We start from the raw sequence: 20,428 nt of genomic DNA, 5'->3' as shown, positions 1-20,428 counted from the left end.
TGGCTATTGGTACTACATCTCGTATACTTCCTCGCGTCATCGCCGCGGTTATTTCGAGGAGCTTTTCCTCCTTCTATCCCCATCTCTCTCATTTGAGTCGAGCCTCGTTAAGTGCCTCGATAACTCCGCCGCGCGAGAACAAGTGAGCCCATGATTGAGCGCAGCGAGAAAGAACCAGTTTACTGACACGGGGCTATCCGCCTCAATTTCCATTCATCGGTCAGAGGAAGAAGGAAAAAAAGAAAAAAAAAGAGGGAAAGAGAAAGAAAGAGAGAGAGAGAGAGAGAGAGAGAGAGAGAGAGAGATGATCGGTCTTGGTTACCGGCAACGGAAGGTCCGCCCTCGTTGCTGCAGCTAATCTAACGCGTCCAGACGATGGCCGTTAGTCGACGTAATCCATCAAGCGGCTCGCTCTTCCGGAAGAGGAGCCACGGCCAGGTCGCCGACGGCATGGACCACCTCTCTCAACAACGAGAGCTCTTTCGCTAGGTTTCCACCAGCTTTTTCGGTCGGTGGATGGTTCCGTCGTTAATTGCGAGGAAGGGTGAAACCGGAGTGAGAATCACTCGCGTGGCGAACAGCAACGAATACGAAGGCGATTATCTATTTTTTTCGCGTAAGGATTAAAGAAATAGTATATCGCAAAGAAATTGGAATTTGCAAGACCAAAGTTTCGCCAGCAACACTGCATCGTTCGAGAGATTAAAAGATATCATTTATCGAATCTAATAAAAATGTAAGACCGTTCAAAAAAATACAGCTGGAAAGGAGAAAGCGGAAGGAAGAATCTCCATCTGCCACACCCTCGCTCGACTCCGAACAGGATCCAATTCTCGATACGGGAGCGCGTATCTAATTATCGAATCGTTCTTTTTGCGCGCGCGAGCATATCGCGCTTCGCCCACGGATCATCAGTCACGGTTGTTTGCCGCGGAAAACCGTCAGTCCCTTTTTTCCCTAGCCGTCGACGTTTCTCCACCCTCGACTTTCCACTCCTGGAGAATCGTCTTTCGATTCTTGCAAGCGAGGCGCTTCCAGATAAAAAGCTTCTCTCTCGCGCGAGGCAACCTCCTGGCGACGCGGACGGCGACGTCGTCGTTCACGTCGTCGTCGTCGTCGTTGGGAGTCGATAATAAATGCAGAGCGATCGCTAGCGCGTCTAACAGCTAACGACCAGAGTTCCAGCTCTTCTATGTAAATCAGCCATCGTTATCTTTCGTAACGGCGCCGTATCTACTCGCTAACGTTCCCCGTGAGATACAAGATACCCTTTACTCCCTTTCCCGCTCGGTCGCTTACGCGAAACTTCGATTACAGACGGAAACTGCGGAAAACTTTGTGAATGGACCGAGTGCGCGGACCGAAGTTATGGCCCCGGGGCCCCAGAAATCGGATGAACGATAAACAGAACAATGGAGGTCTCCGGGTTTCGTGACAGGACACTGATCTTACACAGCGTGTGACTGGAGACAAAGTACACCGAGTATCTCTCGGCTTCGCCCGGCCGGCCATCGCACAATGTACCCTTGCCTTGACTAACGTACAAACAATTTACTCAACCGTTATACCCCGAATTACATTTACATCGTCGAACGTTCGCCTATAATGGCGCGACCAAGCGTGCAAGCATAAGAACATAGATACTGTAATAAAAAAAAAATGTTTGAGATGTGTGAGAAATACAAATTATAATTTAAAGATACGCGCAAGACGTTTCTAGCTCTGACGAATAAATTTCAGATGTGTTGTCGCAAAAAGAAATCAATAAGAAATAAGAATAAAGTTATATAAATGCAAGAGATTCGAGATATCGTGTCTTTTCCAAGCTACTATATACATGAAAAATAAATTTTTTTTATATTTCATAAAAAAGAAAATAAAGAGAAAGGGAAAAGGTGGAAGAAAATTGGCGATAATGAAGATAACGACATATCTAACATTAAAAACAAAGCACAATGTAGTTTCGTACCGAGCGACAGGCTAATATCGTACGCCGTAATTTATGTCTTGCGAAATGCGTTCTTTATGACCACACGAGGTACAGTAAACGCAGTAACGCGAACGGTGATCATCTTTCTTGGCGAGGTGTAAGTAACGCGTAAATAATGACGGTCGAGAACAATTGCGATCGTTAACGTTGCAGCAATAAAAGCCGTCTCTCTCTCTCTTTTGCTTTCCTTTTACAATGTTAAGAAATATCGTCGGAAAATATCGTACGTATAGATATATATATATAATACACAGGGTTTCTTAATAAGTATAAAAAATTTTAGAAAATGATTCTTTGTCGAAAATTAAGGAGGGTTTTTCGTATAAATATATACTCCTACATCCCTCCCTGTGGAGTTACATATTTCCAAAATGGGGGTAAAAATTAGTTTATTTTTTTTTCAAATTTGGAACAAGTTAAAGAAATGAAATTAGATGGATGTTTTCTACTAGTAAAAAGATTATTTATTAATATTTTTTTCAGCCTCCCGTATTATTATAAGGGGAAACTAGCAACTTCTATTCAATTTTTTATTAGAATCTTTTAATGGGCCGGAATATGATAATCTAAAAATATGCATTAAAATGTTTGATTTATTTAGAAACTTTTTTATTTTTTATTTTTTTCATAAAATCAGTAGTTTTCAAGAAAGAAAATAAAAATACGTTATTGTGCACAGCACGATGCTAAATAACATAGGTTTCGAATTACGAGAAGTTAAATTTTAAAATAAAAATAAAATTAGAGTAAATATTGGGAAAATTGGAACAAAAACAAAATTATAATAAAAACCTAAAAACCTAATTTTTACCTCCAGTTTTGAAGGAGTGTAACTTCACAGGGAAGGGGATGTAGGAGTATATGTTTATATGAAAAACCCCCCTTAATTTTCAACAAAGAATCGTCTCCTAAAATTTTTCACACTTATTAAAAAACACCCTATATACATATATACATATGTATGAGCGTCTGCGTTTATTTTCAATCCAATTCGTTTCGTGCGATCGTATCGGACCAGATCGAAATTATCTATCGGCTCGTTCTCAGCGTGCGTTCGTGCGCGGATGTTATTACGTGTAAATCGAGATTGACAGCGTCAAGGTTCTCGCTCCGTGACGTTGAACGGGTTGATGGCGGCAAGCAAACGCCCTGAACATTAGCCGTGGCGTTACATAATCTCATTGTTCACCGCGGGCGTCATTGCACAAGACTTGAATAAAAAAAAATTGAAACGAATGGCGAAACGTACGTATTATCGAGAAATAAATCAAGTTTTGCCGTTCTTCAAAAATAAAAAATATAATAGAACATGATAATCCTCAAAATTATTATTTCCAAAATATCTCGCTCTCTTTCTTCTTATCAAATATTTTGTTAAATATTCTCGTTGATCTTCGTAATATTAGAAAAAGTTACTCGAATATTTTTTTCCAAAGATCTCTACGATCGGCCATTTTTCTTTCGGCACACCATGCATCACGCGTTAACGCAATTACCGTACTTGCGATGAATTTACAGAAGAAAAGTAAGGACGAATTGAAAGAGCGAACCATCGTGATCGTAAAGTACACTCCCCTACTGGCAATTTCATCGTTTCTTCGTTTGTCGATTCACATGCGAGACATTTCTCGCGGCGATGTTGCACGGCAATTATGTTAAGTAACGAAACTCGTTTAAGTCCGCCGATAGCCAGCGCGCGAAAGAGTATTTATATTTCTACGGGAAACGCGCACAATATTTCTTCTCCCCGGGATCTCCCGGGTTCGCCCCCGCTCGGAAGTTTTTTGCCGATAAAATTGATCGTACGTAGCGGACAGAGAATTATCCTGCCGTCGCGGGTACGTTTCCGCGATAACGGGGCCACGCCCGTTACTGCGAGGGAGGAAATGAAAAAGGGGGTTAGCGGGGATGAGGTCGGACTCCGCGAGGGGGTAAACGTAGCCGGGATGGCGAATCCTGAGAGTTGCCTGGCAATAAAAACGTCGGACATCGGCGCGACTTTCAATAAATCGAACGTATAAACGTCAATGTTTTTACTTAATACAAGTAATTTATCGACGCAATCTTATTTAATGCGGCCATTTGAGTTCACAAATTTAATTTCTTTCGAAATCTAATTTTAATTATTTTATTATATCTAATATTATTTAATATTTATTTGATTATATCTAATCTTATTTAATATTTATTTAATTATATCTAATATGATTTAATATTTATTTAATATTTATTTAATTATATATCTAATATTATTTAATATTTATTTAATTATATCTAATATTAATTACTTTCTAACGTATCCGAGCGAGTATATATCAACTCCCTTAGATGCAAAATTAAATCTTTTTTAAATTTATTTAAAAATTATATAATATATAAAGTATATAAAATAAAGAGAGGAGCTACGAAATTTTGTGGTATTTTTGATGCATCCTGTGATAAAGCGTAACGTAAAATAGAAGCCGCGATAAATCAATATCTTGAAAGATGCATACGTGTGACAAGAAAATGATAAGAGGACGCGGGTTTATTTTGGCTCTCCAAAGTGCATCAACGTATATTGAATGTGCATATTACATGCGGCACTCTCGTTGATACGTCCGCAAAGAACAATAAACAAGACTCGTTCGCCGCGGCGAACGACCGTCATAAAAGGCGGTCTAACGTTAAAGCTTCGGTAACGTCTCTCGATGACACCTCCCTGAGGAACAGAGTGCGCGGGCTAGAAATTAAGAGGAAGCGAACGTACATCGCGTCCGGGGATATCTCGAGCAGGTTGCTCGAGATAAGGCGCTGCCGCGGTTAGAGTTCATAAATTATTCGCCGAGAGGACCGAAATAGCGCGAACGCTAAGGCTGGTAAGGATTATTCACGTTGAAGCCGTATTCTTTAGCATCGGTATCTCTCCACCCTCGTTTTCGCACACAATTGTCGCGTTCTTTTCCATTACCTCGCCCGAGAGAGCTTCCCATCCCGCTAGTTTCCTAACGCGAGAAGTCACCCGCGTTGCTCGGATCGCGTGATTATTTCATTTTTCCTGTACGTCTTTAAAGTTAGATAAGAAAACATACGTCTAAATTATACAATAACGAAGTTCAAATTGCTTCGCGTCTTGCTCCTTTCCGGTAAACTTCAAGTATTAGACGAGTTTGAAACTAACGAATGAGACAATTATTTCAAGAACAATGGAATTCCGCGCGGTGCAATTTGCGATTACAATTGAACGAGAGCGTATACGTGCAATATCCATACAATGCCCGCGATCCATTCCATGTGTGCACGAATGGCTAATGTTCGCGTGTGGTCTTTAATGTATAATATCGAGGAGCCTGATGACGCCTGACGAAGAAATTGGCGGTGGCGAAAAAGACGTCTTCTCTCTCGCGTACACGTGAGAGCAACTTAACCGAATCGATCGAGTGCGCGCGATAAAGACGGACAGAGACGAGTGTAACGCGAGTGTAATTGCGAGCGTATTTCGCCTCGGCGTTTTGGTCGAGAAAAGATGTAGTTGAGAAACTTTCCAAGAGTAATTAACCCTTATTCGAACAAGCCGAGTTCACTGAACGTCTCTCATAAAATTTCAACAAAACTTAATTTCAGAAATAAACTTCTGCGATTCACGAGGGAAAAAAATCGCGCCTCTAAAGAAATATAAGAGCGATATCGAGACTAAGAGGTAGAATAAAAGGCGAAAAAATCCGACTTGCAAGATACATATATGCTACATGTGGTGAGAGTCGAATCGCGATAAGCGACTATCGTAAGCCGTCCTGTCATTGCATGGGATTAATCCTTTACTTTATCAAGATGTTACATCACCCATCATATTAATGATATACTTATGGTATCTTGTATCGAGGTGTCGGAGCGAAGCGGCAACAAAGACGACGAGCATGTCTTTTTTACGGAACAACGCTTTCATCCGACAAGATATTACTCGCTGATATCGTTGGAAGCGATGGAGCTTGAAATAATTAAATCATAATGTTATGCGCCTCTCAACGCCAAGCGCGAAACCAATCAATTTGCGTTTCAAACCAGTTCTCCGGCGTGGCACGGACGGCAAAAGAAAAACCGCATTCCTGCACTTGTACTCCGCGAAAGAAACTTCATTAATAATTAAATTTGTTAACGATACCGGCACTGATCAATTTGTGAATCCGTTAAAAAATCAGAATACGTGCGTTATGTAAAAAAAAAAAAAAAAAAATAGTCACATGTCAAATACACACTTTAGAATAAATATTGATTAGATATAAAATAGTACAACGTAAATTACATTAAGTATTTTTATTCTATAGCGCGTCATAAATAGAATATTAGCGGGCATTACCGAAGTATTGATATACGCAGATAACGGGTGAATATTCAGCGATAATATTTCACATGCGCGGTCGGACTGTGTATACGAATGTGTCTGTAATAATTCGTCGCGCTATCGTTATTTAACTAGATGTATCACCAGCCGTGAAACGATCGCGGTCGTAATTCACTCGATATTTTATGCGCACGTGGATTTTTTTTCCTCGGGATATTCGAATAATCGCTCGTTCGCCGATACGATTCTGGCTTAATACATGGCGATTAATGACGCGCGATTCGGAAGCGTGTCCGCGAAGCGATCATTCCACGCGTCAGTTTTAACAGCGGACACACCAGTAACTACTGATCATACGTGCGGAATCGATAATCGAATAAAATTAATTTTAAAACAAACGCTGCCACGCCTACGGGCTGAATTCAAAATCACCGTACATTAACTAGCCGCTAGTTATCTCGAAAATGACTGCTTTGCGCTTCGGGTATCGGTTAGCGAATGAACCGCGAAGGCGTTACCGGCGTATCGCATGGTGTTAATTATGCAAATGAATTGACTTAATGATCGAGCGGGATACCAAATATTACTATCAAACTCTAGACACATCGTGGGATAATTCGCGCGAAAGGCAAAAAGAGAATAAGGTGCCTATTCCGTATCAGCTGATTTCTTTCAACCAAAATTATCGTGCCGTATCTCGCGAATAAAGAACCGAATTAAATAAACATCAATATTAAACCGTCAGAGAAATTTACTGAATAAATTCCGTAGCGTATTTATGTACCGCAATGTTTTTATATATGTATATATATCGATAAAGTTTTTTTTCTTTTTTTCTATAAAAAGACCGTGGTTCATTCTTTGTTATATCTTTGCCACAAAAGCGTCCCAGCTGTTACATGTTAATGTCGCTTAATGACTTATAAATAAATTGCCGGCAACGTCGTGACTCATCCATACGGATGGCTCCGCAAAGTCCTTGAGAAAAGTATTAACACCTGCGAGAACGATTGCCAATGCACGTAGAACCTGACGACTGTTTATCATCTAGGAATCGCTTACTCGGACTTTGAAGAACGTTTCACCGACGATGAGTCAGTAAGAACCCGATCTCCTTCGCGAGATTTTCTACCATGATCGTATAAAGATAATCGAGTGTAGGAAAGAAGAGAAACTCGCCGTCACTTCATGTTAACATATTAATCATCAAATAGAATATATGTTCACTTATTAACACCGAGAAACAGTGCTTCTTTATGTAATGTCTTTCTATATTCTTTTGCGTCAGCTGGCAAAATGGCAGATAATGTGGACATTTACATTAAGCTGCTAATGAGAAATTTTTTCGCCGCAAAATATTTAAAAGTCATTATTCAAAATTATGTGTGATTCACAAAAAGAACAGAGAGAAAACTCGCAAAATGTATGTAACTTTCAACTAAAATCCCTCACAAAGATTATTTCATACATATATTTCTTATGTATGTAAATTTTCAAAAGACTCACTTTTTTCGTTGTGTAGAGTTTCCGGTCTCGAAGCAACATGTAGATCTTTCTCCAACCGTTTGAGTTCACATGTCGCATCCACACCATGCTGAATACTTGTGGACACTCACCGTCCTCTCGTAACAAATAATTCTGCAATGAAAATAAAACATGTATTTGTGCTCCATTCTAGTCGACACACTATTTTGATTTGTTGCGATTTCAAAGAATCACTCACCCTTAACGCACTCTCAGCATCGATAATTGTGCTCCTGTCCTCTCCGCAGGGAAAAGTGACCATATCGGGAGGAAAGAATTGCTGTAAAAGATTAAAATATCGCTTTTTTTATATTTTGCAATAAATATTGGAAAATAAAAACATCCAAGCATTTTGAAAAATGGGAAAAATTATTCGCAGAGAAATAATACGGAAACGAATTTCTCTATGAAATATTTCAAAAACAGTAAAAGGAATCTCGTTATTTCGCAAATATCTCAAATTCTGGAAGTAGTTAAAAATTATTTTTTAAAAATCTTCAAAAATTTCTATGGTTTAATAGAAGAGATTTCTATTCTTTTATAAAAAAAGAAATATTCCAAGAAATTCCTTTCTCTGGAGGACGTTGACTACGATATTCAGTTTCCGAACTTTAGCTTCTGCGCTCGTTATCCTTTAATTGGCCAATCATCGTCAAACGAAGACCAAGTTACAAGATTTATGACCCCATGGCTGACTGACTTTCAAACCACTAATTGATATCGGGATTCAAGTATGTACTAATTAGTGAATCTATTTCGGAAACGCCGTTAAATCTCGGCATCAGTTATATATTATAATTAGTTTCTTATGAGATTCTTAAGATTCAGCAAAATAATACCTATCTACAAGATCTCGTTCGATTTTTATCGCCGTTTATATCCCCCATGAAGTCTCGATGCCTTGAATTTTTAAAACAATGCTATGCGATTTTAATCCTGTAAAATGCCAGGACGCGAACGTTCAATCAATACTACCGAATTCTCGACACTTTCGTCACTTCCGATATCCGCGGACAGCATCTCTCGCGCCCTCTTCGAAATCTAACCAAATTTGATGTCAAAAAATGTACCACTTGTCGGTAAACGCGAGGGCAGAAATTTCACAAGGTATGTATACCGACACGCAAACACCGTAATACTGCCGAGTTTGGATAAATTTTCGTCGGTAATGTCGGACTCTTCAATTATTTCCGAACTTCAGTTGCGAAAACGTGTAGAATCGACAAACCTCTCTCTTACTAACACATGTCGGTATTTCAAAGAATCTCGATAAATCGTCGATAAGTTACCACGTATAATTCACTATCCAATTCAGTAAATAATAACAGAAAATGTAAGAAACATTTTGATTTTTTACATATGCTTTTTAAAGAAAATAAATTTTATAAAAAATTTTTTTAAACAAAGTAATATTATTCTTCTTGTTTACCTTAGGATCGACGAATGGTTCGTATTTCAGGAAGTCTTCATTAAAATAAAACCTCCTCTCATAACGCGAGGCAAACATCTCCAGTTCTGTATGAACAGCAAGAATGTCTTCATGGTCTTCTAATGTACGTTCTGTAACAAAAGCATTAATTTCGATATATACTTGGATTATTCTTTCTTGTAAACTATTTTTCCTATAATCTAATAATAATCTAATTTTTTAATAATATTATCGATGTAAAACAAGATCGTTTTTATTATAGAATTAATTTTTTAGCACACGACAAATAGTTACAGTATTTTCTTATCTTATATAAGCTTTCTTTTTTTTATATTTTTATCAAGTCTTTATAGCGAGTTTTATATCTATAAATATGATACAGATCGGTTTGTTTAATGCGATCAATTTAGAAAAATGATTTCGTGGAAAGCATGTTAGACTAAAATGATGTGACATTTCGCCCAGGATTCTAAATAAACATTCCGCACGGTGAATCGCGTCTCTGACCTGCACCAAGCTCCTGGAGGTTCGCCCGCTATTGATTCTCGGCTGCATTATAGAGCCGCGTCTTTACGGTTCTCCTTCCCCTCTCCCTACTATGCACGCGTTATTTCCGATCTTGTTCCGAGTCAATAGAGAGAATTTGGACGATTAAAGTTTTTTCGATTAGTCTTAATCGCGTTATTTTTTTCGGAATGATGCGTATTTTTAATAAATAATCCGTCTTTTACTTCATGCCAGTATTTCTATAAATAAATTATTCGTCATACAAGAAATATCAGATCTGATAGGTTGCCGAGTTCAAAAATAACTATCGCGTGAATGCTAATGATAACTGTAAAATATCATTGCCAAATCTTCGTATTTCCTTGTTCGTATAATATATTTCGTATTAATATTATCTTCATGTAATTTATAAAAAATGCATTAACAATCCAAATATCGAAATAAAGTTTAATTTGATGATCATTGTTACAGAATTGTAATGTTTATGTCTTGAATTATATAAACACTGATGCATTCTAGCAGTATATAAATATAAAACTGTACGAAGAGCATAAAAAATAAAATACAAAATGTTTGTACTTCTCTTAAAAAAAGAGTAATATAAGTTCATGGAGAAAGTTCAATAATAATTAATAAATAATACAAGAAGTAGATATAACAAATCACATATATAATCACATAAAAGATAATCGCAGGCATTATTTCATGATGAACTGTATATATACGAGAGTTTATTAATTGATTCTTAATCATATTTCTGAGAAAATGTACAGAATTATGAGTCGATTTAAAAATCACAAAGATAAGATAATGAGTCGATTTAAAAATCACAAAGATAAATAATAAATATTACTCAATTAAAATAAAAAGACCGAGCAAATAAGAGCTAAGGCATAACAAGCGTAAATATTATATTACACGCATGAATAAAATTACACAACTTATTTAATATCGGAATTAAATAAAATTAGAATTTTACTCGGAGTAATATATTATTCGTATGTCATCGTTGCGCGTATTGACACTTATTTGCCAAGTTTACTTATTTTAATTATATTTATAAGGAAGAGCTCTTATTTTATTCATTGTTAAATATTACTCAATAATGACACGTCGATATCTATAATAATAATTACTGAGTACATACCAATTCCCAATTTTGGCCACATTTCAATTATCGACCATGCAGTGCCGATCACGTTTCTCTTGACTTTGAGTAATTCGCATAAATCGATCGTCCGTAGATCCTTCTCCACAACCACAGTTGTAAACGAGTGATCGTTGTTATAAAATCGCAATTCTTCCTAGTTAAACAAATATTTAAAACATATATTATTATAAATAATTCACCTTTCCAATAAACTTGTATAAAAAGTATATTAATTTTAATTTAGTTAAGTCTATTTGATCAATTATATATAAATAATATCTTTCTTGCGTTTCTATTAATTTATAACATTTAACTATTAATTTATAACATTTAACATTATAAATAAATTATGAAATTTATCTTGTATACTTATATCAATATCAAAATTATATAAATTATTATTACTTTATAATTTTATAAATAAAAATTGAAACTATATTAAATAAAATATTTTGATTACTTCATGATGTATGCATGAGATTTTTTTTAGATTTTTTAGATTTTTATTAAATATATTATAAATTCTATTAATATATAAATCATATTTGTTATCTGAATTAAATTCAAGATATAAATTGCTACTACTTAATATTTCCATGATTCTTCCGAACTCAAGATTAGTCAAATATTTTTCAAATATTTAAGCACGAGATATTGTGACACAAACCTGTCTTTCACTGTCGATCAAATCCTGGTTTCCTCTTTGACTTCTTCGCATCGGACTATTAAGTTCGAAGATTGTGAGATTGGAACCGAGTCGTTCGTAACTTGCATTTCGACCGACTGCTCGATTGTTTGGTAGTGTAGAATTGCCGTCGATGCAGGAGCACATCCTCGGGAACCAATCTGTAAAAGCCCAAAAAAAAGCTAAAGAAAAATTGATATGACGTATGACGACCGGCAAACAAGGACGAAACAAATCATACAACTAAAAAATCGGAAGAAATCACTAAGTCTACTATATATTTATATAAAATATATTTTTATATTATATATATATATATATAATAAAAAGGCGTAAAGAGAGCGCGCGAGCCCGCTGTACTAAAATCTATTTTACAACTTAGGCTTCGCAGGAATAGGGATCTACATCGGAATAGAGCCACTACTTATCGGTGAGTAAACGTGGCCCCCTCTCGTTTTAAGAGACACAGAGGAAAATGATAAAGAATGTTGAAATATTACGGACAAAATGTAACTTTGTACTACAAAATTGTAGCGGCTTTCGGGTGTATTTCCAGCGAATGCAATATTTATATGTTTTAATATCGAGGCACAAGAAGATAAGATAGATAAATAATTGTGTGCTATGACATTTTGAAAATATATTGTCTATGCGTCATGCGTGCGTCGCATTTTATGCAGAAAAATTACAATCTGAATATTTATCGCAGAGCTTGCACGCAATTTTTGCTGATATTTGTCGTCGCGCTGGCTTTTCCTTTCTTTAAACTGATGGTAATATATCAAACGTGACATAAAGTTTTGCGAGTGCTTAACAAAGAAATCAGCAAAAATATTTATGTATAAATATAAATGTGTGCTAATCCGAGGAATAACCTTAAGCAGTAATGAAGACAAAGATTAAAGGTGCTTTTATATATCATGTTTGTGTTTGTATGTTCCTAAAATAAACTGTTAAAAGATCGCGTATCTCTCGAAACACAGCAAATACCAATGCTACATGGAATCTCGATCTATTTCAATTTCCCATCCCTCATCTTTCGTTCCATGTCTATCATATATACCATGGTCTATTGTAGCGATTTGTACAAATTGATCGATTATTTATATTATGCAAAATAAATGAATTATAAAAAAATTTCATAATTATCAATTCTTTTATTATTTAAAATTTGAACTTGTTTGTAAACCGAGGCAAAAACAGAAAACAAAAATTTATTTTAAATATTTTAATGAATATGAGCAGAAATTCCTATTATCTCCTTTCAACAAAAATAATTTAATATCGTAACATAGATATTTTACAAAAAACTTATTTATTTCGAAGTTTATCATTCTTTTGATTCAATGATTAATAGTTGTAGACAGGTATTTTTATGACAGACAAATAAATGTAAATTTTGTATTTTTAATATGAAAAATATGAAAAAAAAGCTAAATATTATATATCATGTTTTTCTATAGAACTCTTTATGAAAAATTTATTTAATATCAAAACATATATATTTAAATGTCTTTTTTTAAATGTGAAAAACTATACTTAATGATGTGCAAACTTTATTCCGATTTCATGTTTAAATTAATGGTATTGACTTATAAATATGTATTATTGATTAAATGGCTTATGAAAAAATTTCCTGTCTCTCGAATCTTTTTTTCACAATTTTTTTTTATAATGATTGTGTGGAATACCTCAATTTTTTAGATTTGTTTACGTGATTCTCTTCGTTTATTTATACGATACACATTTGCGACTTAATCGAAGGGGACTCTTTCCCCGGCTAGATCGAACACGCAAAAGTCCTCGCCACAAAGTAGTGAACCTTAAAGTAGTGAATAGCACTTTAATAACTCGTCTGTCCCGTATCCGGAGTCATGACGATGCACCGGTAACGAAAAGCCACATGTATATGTATGCCAGCGGCGCCGACATACATATCCATCGAATTCGCTCATCGTGGATTCAGCAATCATTTCTACGACGATGAAAAAAGAGTAGAGAAAACTATGTCAACGGTAAAATTAGTAAATACGAACAAAATTCAAAGATTACGGTCTCTTAATTTATGTGATTATTTTTTTTTCCCTAATACTTTTACCTTCCAATCCTTTATAAATCAAAAATTTGTCTATGATCGCGATATTTTAAGAATAGCAAATAAATGATAAATAAACAAAGAGAAAGCCGACAAATAACGATATATATATATATATATATATATATATATATATATATATATATATGAAGAAATTTTTAAGAAATTTCAAATAAAAATAATTTTATCGCTAAATTTTTAACACTAAAGCAAAAATTTGCATTGACATTCGATAAAAGAGAGATCAACTGCAATCGAGTCATGAATTTCGCTAAAAATATTTATCATGAGACGATAAGAAATGTAAATTGTTTTGCAGGCTATCTTTTGCAATGTTTAAAATTGTTGCCGATAACAGTCAGCGGAAAATCGGTCGAGTTCATTAGCGTTGCAATTTAAGTGTATGCCTTCATACATTAACTTTCATCGAGTCAGCACTTTCGTTAAAGGTAAATTAAACTCGAATCTGTCATGAAATAATTTAATGTTACTCCATATCTAATTTAATCAATTGCTATTAATATTTTGACCTCTCTTACATTATAATTACCCAAAAAAAATTATTTCTCGATCACTTATTATTATGTAACGATATTTTATATATTTTATATAACATTATAATTTCTGTATAAATATTTATTTTTAAAGATACATTTAATTGAGTTTCTAATTTAAAATAGATGAATTGCAACAGGCGCAATTTAACAAAAATAATAAATAATAGAGTTCTACATTCCTTGAATCCTTTGAAATCGCGAAAGGAATTTCGCGTTATCGTAGATTACAAGAATGTAATCTGCGATAACGCGAAATTATACTATGTTTGTCGGAAACATAGTAAATTGTAAAAGGACCGAGTGCGAGGGCACTCTCGAATTAGCGGACCACATTGACCGTTTATTACGGCAATTAATTAACCCGCAATCACCCGATATGTGGTACACAAGTGCGCAAAGCGCGTAATGTTCAACATCGCTGATTGCAGTTGTCTCTGCGCGACATTTCTGGAGATTACACAAATAAAATCAATGAGTAATATTTGGTAAATTCTTCAATAATCAATTTTTATAATTTTATTACTTTCTATACTATTACTTTCTATCTTTAAATTAAAAAATAAACAATGTAATTGTAATAACAAGATATACATATTTTTTAATTGCAATACTTTTTAATCGATGCGAATTAATTTGACCAATATTATAAATTCTTTTCGTTCAAACAACATAACTACTTGAAAATAGAAAATTGCTGAAATGGGAGAATACGCTCTCTCTCTCTTTCTTCTTCTTTATAAAAACAAGATGAAAATATCTGAAGGAAGAAATATATATTTTCACCTTGGAATCAAGAATGGTATACAGATTTTCTTTTTAAATCCAAGATTATATATGTAATTTTCATCCTATACTAACAGATCGTGAGTTTCACAATCGTGATCGCAACCTTGGTCTACTCTACCTATTCATCTACTAATATGTATATATGTGTTATTTTATTCCGCTTTGTTATGTTACTGTTCCTCCTGTGATAATTTACCTATTGCACATCCATATTCACAGTAATCTCTGTTTATGAACACATCTAATTTTGCGAGGAAGCGCAAAAAACATTAACGGCACATTTTTGCATATTTCTTCCACTGTTATAAAATTTCTCAATAAATTAAATATCATTTGTAAAAAATAATCAAAAATTTAAATTTAATATATATCTTAACAAAAGTTTAATTAATAAAAATGATTTACAATTAGTTTAAACCTAGGTGTATCATATAAAAACTTGAGAGAGAAAAAGAGAGAGAGAGAAAACACTCGACATATAAATTGTTTTGAACTTGTACATTGCCAGAACATGTATTCAGATGTATCTGCTTGTGAGCGAACAGTTTTCGATATTTTCCAAATCGAACTGAAGCAATTTCGTTGGTGAAAGTTGCGAAAAAATATTTTCTCTTCTCGAGAGTCCCGAAAGTGTCATAATTCCGAATGTCTACAAAGTAAAGGATCCCTAATCACGATGATAACACATATTTCATCGTAATAATCGATATCGTAAAGAAACTTTGGACACTTTGGTGTACCGTTTCTCGGCGATGACGTTTCTCTCAGTCATTCTCGCTTGTAAGTTACGTGGTATGCGGGTATCTACTTGTCAAGATGACGAAATCGGGTCGTTCTATAAGCACAAGCCAGAACGTGAGCAGTTGAGAAAAATAACATAGGCAATAATGGGAAGAAACTTGTCTTTCTCGTACATTATCTCGCTCATTTATCGCAGATTTTATCTACTCCGTGATCAAAGGGACTTGTAACAATCGAAAGAGGAATCGATAAATCATGTGTTGGAGAGACAATGGTTGTTGATCACCATGACGTTATTATACCAAGATGGTAAACAAAAGTGCAAATGTGACCATACCTTTACAAAAAATTTATAGAAATAAAACAATAGTGAGATATACTACTGCAAGAATATATTATTGCAAAAAAAATATATTACTATAAGAAAATAGGAAAATATCGATATTTCTTGTGCAACGAGAAATGATGACTATATTCCATTCGAAGTAAAAAAAAAGAAAGAAAAAAAACAATTCTTACATTTCGATGTAATAATGATTCTATAATCAATAATAACTGTAAAATATAACTATATAGTAAATAAAAAATAAATGTGATGTACCATTTGTCAAAAAAATATTTTAGAAATATTCTAGATCTTCTGAGATATCTGTAATTAATCGGAACATGAAATTTAAAATGAAAAATTCGAATCACGATCAAGATTTATCGAATTCGGCAATTGAAAATGCTATGTCCATCTCGTAGTTATCGAGGCAATATTTCGGAAGAGTGGAGACAGCCTATACAAGGTGGATCGATAAGAACCAAGGCAGACCGAGCTGACTAGGTCGAGCTCGAATGTGTTTTGGCGGCTGCCCCGATTCCCGTTCCCTGCACCTACACGATCAGTGTACAATTTTCAGCGTATTCCCGCTTTCTCCGGTGACGTGAATAACAAGAAATTCCATAAGACTCTAAAATCGTAAACATCTGATCTGGTGGCAACGAAAATACCGGAATAATTTGTATTTTAAAAAAATACTTTTTGTATGGTTTATTAAAAATTTATATTATTAATATGTATCTCCGAAATTGTTTAATGTAAACACTGGCATAAAATTTATTTAATTAATTTAATTCTTTATTACTATAAAAATGAATATTTTTTTGATTACATTTATGCGAAAAAATGTAATTTTGAAGAAAACATAATGGCCTAAGAATTCTTAGGAAACTTCAAAATTTTTATAATACATATAATACGAAAAAATATGTAATTATTCAAATTTATTAAATCTAAGATTGCGACATTTTGATATCAAATGGAAAAGAAATTTGAATTGATCTATTCAAATTCTTCAATAGCCTATCTAGTCTTTTAAATGAAGAAAACTTCAATGTGTTCAAGTTTCCGGAAAAACGATAATCACAATGAGACGAGCAGCTGAATGCGAGACAATTTAATTTTTCGTGCGAGAGTGGGCCATCGCTTTTTCGCGGTAGAGAGGATATATCCAACGCCATAACTTAGCCGTGCATCTCTTGCGGGTTTGCATAAATAAAGGACGGCGACGGTTCGTTCGAGAGGTATAATCACAAGCTATAACCTGATATCATTGCTAATCGATCGCAAACTATAATATCTCCGGCTCTCGCCCTTTCTCCACCATCGAACCTCATAAATATGTGCCTACGTCGACTCGCATCGCTCGTTATTTCGCTCGCTTGACCAACTGACGTTGTTCATTAAGCTGCCCATCATTCCACCGATATCGCTCGACAGGGGGAAAAGAACGGAACCGAATTGTCGGCATCGAACGTCTTGACTTGTGAATTTCACGGTAAAAAAAAAATTACAAGTTATAAAAAAATTTCCGTATTCCTCACCGGATGTTAATAATATTATAAAATGTATAATGACTATTTTGATTGTTCAAGCAATGCCGGAAGAAAAGAATACGAGAGAAGAGCAATCGACCGAAAATTAAATCAGCATCGCATAGGAAGTAATCTGATAATCGAATAAGACATTTAGGCAGAGTCAATTTAATCTCAAAGATACGACGGGCTTTTACAATAACTTCCGAAAAAGAAAAAAATCGCCGACCGATAATTTTCTGGCAACTAACAAGAACGACTGGCTACGCGCCAAGATCACTGTCTATCTCGAAGAAAAAAAAAAGCAGTCAGTTCAAGTCGCCGATGGTCTTCATCGTCTTCGCTTTACGAAGCGTGTATTGTCGGCTTCCGGAAACAAGTCGGTCTACAGACACTCTCGAAAGCTTTGCGCAAATTGCATTTTCCAGCCTTTCAAATAATCTAAGTGTCTAATCGTATAAAACCAATGTCGGAAAAACTAAACCTCACAATTTGTCGGAATAGCTTTTATTATTTTGGCGTTAGAAATGATGCAATTTGATGAGATAAAATACAACTTTTCACCAACAAGTTCATCTTTGTCCTTTATCGTCAATCTTAACATAATCAACATATCAATTTTAACGAGTTTCACGTTCCTCAAGGACGTATTACGTGAAAACTTCGATCGCGTATTATTTCTGGTCGCATTAACCAACTAGAAAGTCAGCTTCTTACGTAATCAAAAGCGAGATACATTTAATAAATGCCTTTGACAATTTTTTTCTTATCAGAATTATTGACACAAATCGTAAGAAATTAGATTCGTAAATATAGCCGAAAGGCTGTTCCATTCAAAAGATAAAAGCAAACTTTCAAACAAAAAATTCATATCTTTTTTCAGATTATCATGTGTAATGTGTATATAATTAGAAAATAATTAATTTAATTAGCAAAAAATCTTAAAGATTATGATTTTTATTGTGTGCAAGATTCGCTTGAGTTAATCGAAGAATTTAAAAGATATATAATGTAAATCTTTCATTCAAAAATTAGTTAAACATTTTTTAAAAGATCTTTAAATAATAATTAAAAATCTCTTTTCAAATTAAAATTCCAAAAAATGACTTCAAAATTGGAGGAAAGTTTGCGTGTTCGATTCTAGCCGGAGGTTTTAATAATCGTCAAATTTTCATGATGACCCCTCGAAAATACGAAATATATTATACGAAACATTGATTACGATTGCAATTTCCCCGTGAAAATCAAATCACGCTTTACGCGATGAACCGATCAAAGATATGCTGGTCTTTATTAAAAGGCTATTAAAAGTTAGAATAATTGGAGATCCCATCGTTGCGAAAGCCAGCTCAAGGACCACTACGGAGTATATCACAAGGAGCTCTTTACGCAACGGATCGATCGACCCTCTGTTTCAAAACCGATATCCAGATTCCACGAGATACACGAGCCGTCTCGAAAATTTGGCATAAAAAATATACGCGCGATGTGCAAAAAGCGTAACGAGTGATCGTGTGACGCCAACGGGATCTCGGGGTCGCAATCAAATGTCCCGTCAATTCCCGAAGTCGCTACTGTCGCGTTAATAACAATAAATAGATTTTCGCGAAACGATACTATCCTTTGCGATACTATCCTTAGAGAAATGCGAAATCGTGATTTTTCGACCCGTTCGTATCATTATTCTCATTTAAGAACATTTAAGAAATTTTTATATAATATATATTATATTTATATATTATATATATATATTACATATAAATCGTGTAAACGAGAGAAAAAGGAAAGAGTAGAGGTCGATGAATGAAAATAATAGATACGAATGAGTTAAGATTCAGAAAAATAATCCAACTCCTTGCAGATAATTTTAAAAAATACGGCAGATTTGAATTACAAATATATAAGTTATGCATTGAAATATCAAAAATGTGTGCGTTTTTGTGAAAATTTGTAAGATCAAAGAAAATGTTTTCTTCGACGAAATAAAACAAAGGGATTGATATCTAACGATACCAACATTGACCCTAAAATATCGCGAAAAATCTTGCTGTAAGAGAACATTTCGAAACATCGTGGTCCACCTGTGCCAGCAATTCTTACGGTGGTGCCTCGATATTTCGAATCTAAGGTGTCGAAAATCTACGAACGAATCTAAGTCATGTAAATCAAGTCATGTAAATCTTATATCCGTGATTATTTACCCAGATTTTGATAATCTTACAAAAAAAAAATAATAGTAAAAAAGGGAAAGAGAGATAAAAAAAATATTAACAAAATATTGTCGAATAAAATGTAATATCCCATTATTTCCATTCCACATTAATTCCATTTATTAATTTTTAATCTAAATTAATTTATTTCCAAATAAAGTTTTCTTTATAAATTATTCAAATTTCCTAGTGATAAGATATTTATAATCGAGAGATCATAAATGATCTGTCAAACAAAATGTAATATCGTGATATAAAGTCGATGTTTTATACATTAATTCGATTTATTAATTTTTAATCTAAATTATCATTTTGAAGACATACATATTTTTTTAAGATATACATATCTATAATCGAGAGATCACAAATGAAATACATCGAATATGCATACATATGCATAAGAGAATCTTGTGCGGGAAAATAAGGAAAAGAAAAAGTTCATCAAAATCCGGGTACCCTATTTATACAAGCAGGAGGGAATAAATTATTGCGCGAGAAAGACACGACGCACCGCTTGGTGCGAAATGATTGACGCGAAACGTCACGCGGCGTCGTCCGCCGCGACGTTGATCG

The 20,428-nt window shown here is 34.5% G+C and overlaps 1 protein-coding gene across 5 annotated transcripts in view; it reads right to left on the bottom strand.

Annotated features, from left to right (window-relative positions):
* LOC105249330 (growth factor receptor-bound protein 14) overlaps nucleotides 1-20,428 on the bottom strand; it is a 235,572-nt gene that overhangs the window by 151,443 nt on the left and 63,701 nt on the right. For all 5 annotated transcript variants that reach the window (XM_011254704.2, XM_011254705.2, XM_011254707.3 and 2 more), the window contains 5 exons: nucleotides 11,589-11,767; nucleotides 10,919-11,075; nucleotides 9,265-9,395; nucleotides 8,035-8,115; nucleotides 7,818-7,949 (listed from right to left, as the gene is read on the bottom strand). In XM_011254704.2, coding sequence (XP_011253006.2) covers nucleotides 7,818-7,949; nucleotides 8,035-8,115; nucleotides 9,265-9,395; nucleotides 10,919-11,075; nucleotides 11,589-11,767 — 680 coding nt within the window. The remainder of the gene's footprint in view (nucleotides 1-7,817; nucleotides 7,950-8,034; nucleotides 8,116-9,264; nucleotides 9,396-10,918; nucleotides 11,076-11,588; nucleotides 11,768-20,428) is intronic.

Source organism: Camponotus floridanus, unplaced genomic scaffold (assembly GCF_003227725.1).
Source record: "Camponotus floridanus strain SB8 unplaced genomic scaffold, Cflo_v7.5 scaffold45, whole genome shotgun sequence".
Lineage (NCBI taxonomy): Eukaryota > Metazoa > Arthropoda > Insecta > Hymenoptera > Formicidae > Camponotus > Camponotus floridanus.
This window is presented reverse-complemented; position numbering and strand designations above follow the sequence as displayed.